This window comes from Trichinella spiralis (genome assembly GCF_000181795.1).
Source record: "Trichinella spiralis strain ISS 195 chromosome Unknown Scfld1451, whole genome shotgun sequence".
Lineage (NCBI taxonomy): Eukaryota > Metazoa > Nematoda > Enoplea > Trichinellida > Trichinellidae > Trichinella > Trichinella spiralis.
Window position 1 is genome coordinate 1 of NW_003528390.1, and position 758 is coordinate 758.

General features: G+C 29.4%; 1 protein-coding gene across 1 annotated transcript; it reads left to right on the forward strand.

Annotated features, from left to right (window-relative positions):
- Nucleotides 1-96: 96 nt before the first annotated feature.
- Nucleotides 97-683, forward strand: Tsp_14278 (conserved hypothetical protein; the record flags this gene model as incomplete). Its single annotated transcript, XM_003369819.1, has 3 exons — nt 97-221; nt 287-480; nt 553-683. Coding segments are annotated over 3 exons (450 nt in total), but the record flags the coding sequence as incomplete, so codon positions are not given.
- Nucleotides 684-758: the final 75 nt, after the last annotated feature.

Consider the following 758-nt stretch of genomic DNA (forward strand, 5'->3'; position numbering starts at 1 on the left):
GAATATGGTAAAGGAAATGGAGGACGTGTAAATAATAATTATTCATATCATTCATTTTGAAAAATATTTGTTTCATAATTTTTCTCATATGTTTAGCAAATAATTCTTACACCAAAAGATGGAGCATGGAATTCGAATGAATTTAAATTTTTTGAATCTGCTTATTGTGAATCATTTGGATTTGTATCGTTTCTACCACCACATAAAGCATCAATGTTACAGTGAGTATTGCAAAATTTCATTAATAAATCATATTAGCTTTGTTGATTATTTGCTTGATTTTTAGGGAATTTTGTCTGCAAATTGTCAGAACATGTCGTAGTACAGGAATTGAAATGCCGGACAGCCCAAAATTTTATGAACAAGCGCGGAAAAATGATACCGTAGAAATGGTATTCAAACGTATTGCTGACAAATGTGACAGAGATGGAATAAAATGTGATTTGGTATTTGTTGCGTTATTTTCATCTGAACAATATGGTAATGATTGTTTTGTTGTTATATGATGAAATTTATTTTATTAATGCTGAATGTATTTTTACCTTTTTTAAGCTCAAGTGAAATCTTGTGGTGATATCACTTTTGGATTGGTCACTCAGTGTGTATTACCGAAAACAATAAGTGATGTAGCAATAAAGAAGAGTTATTCGACGATGTTAAATATTGCGATGAAAATAATATGAAAATTTGGTGGGCATCATACAAAATTACTGGAAGATGAAATGTATGATATTGATTTATGATGCGTATGAAAAATT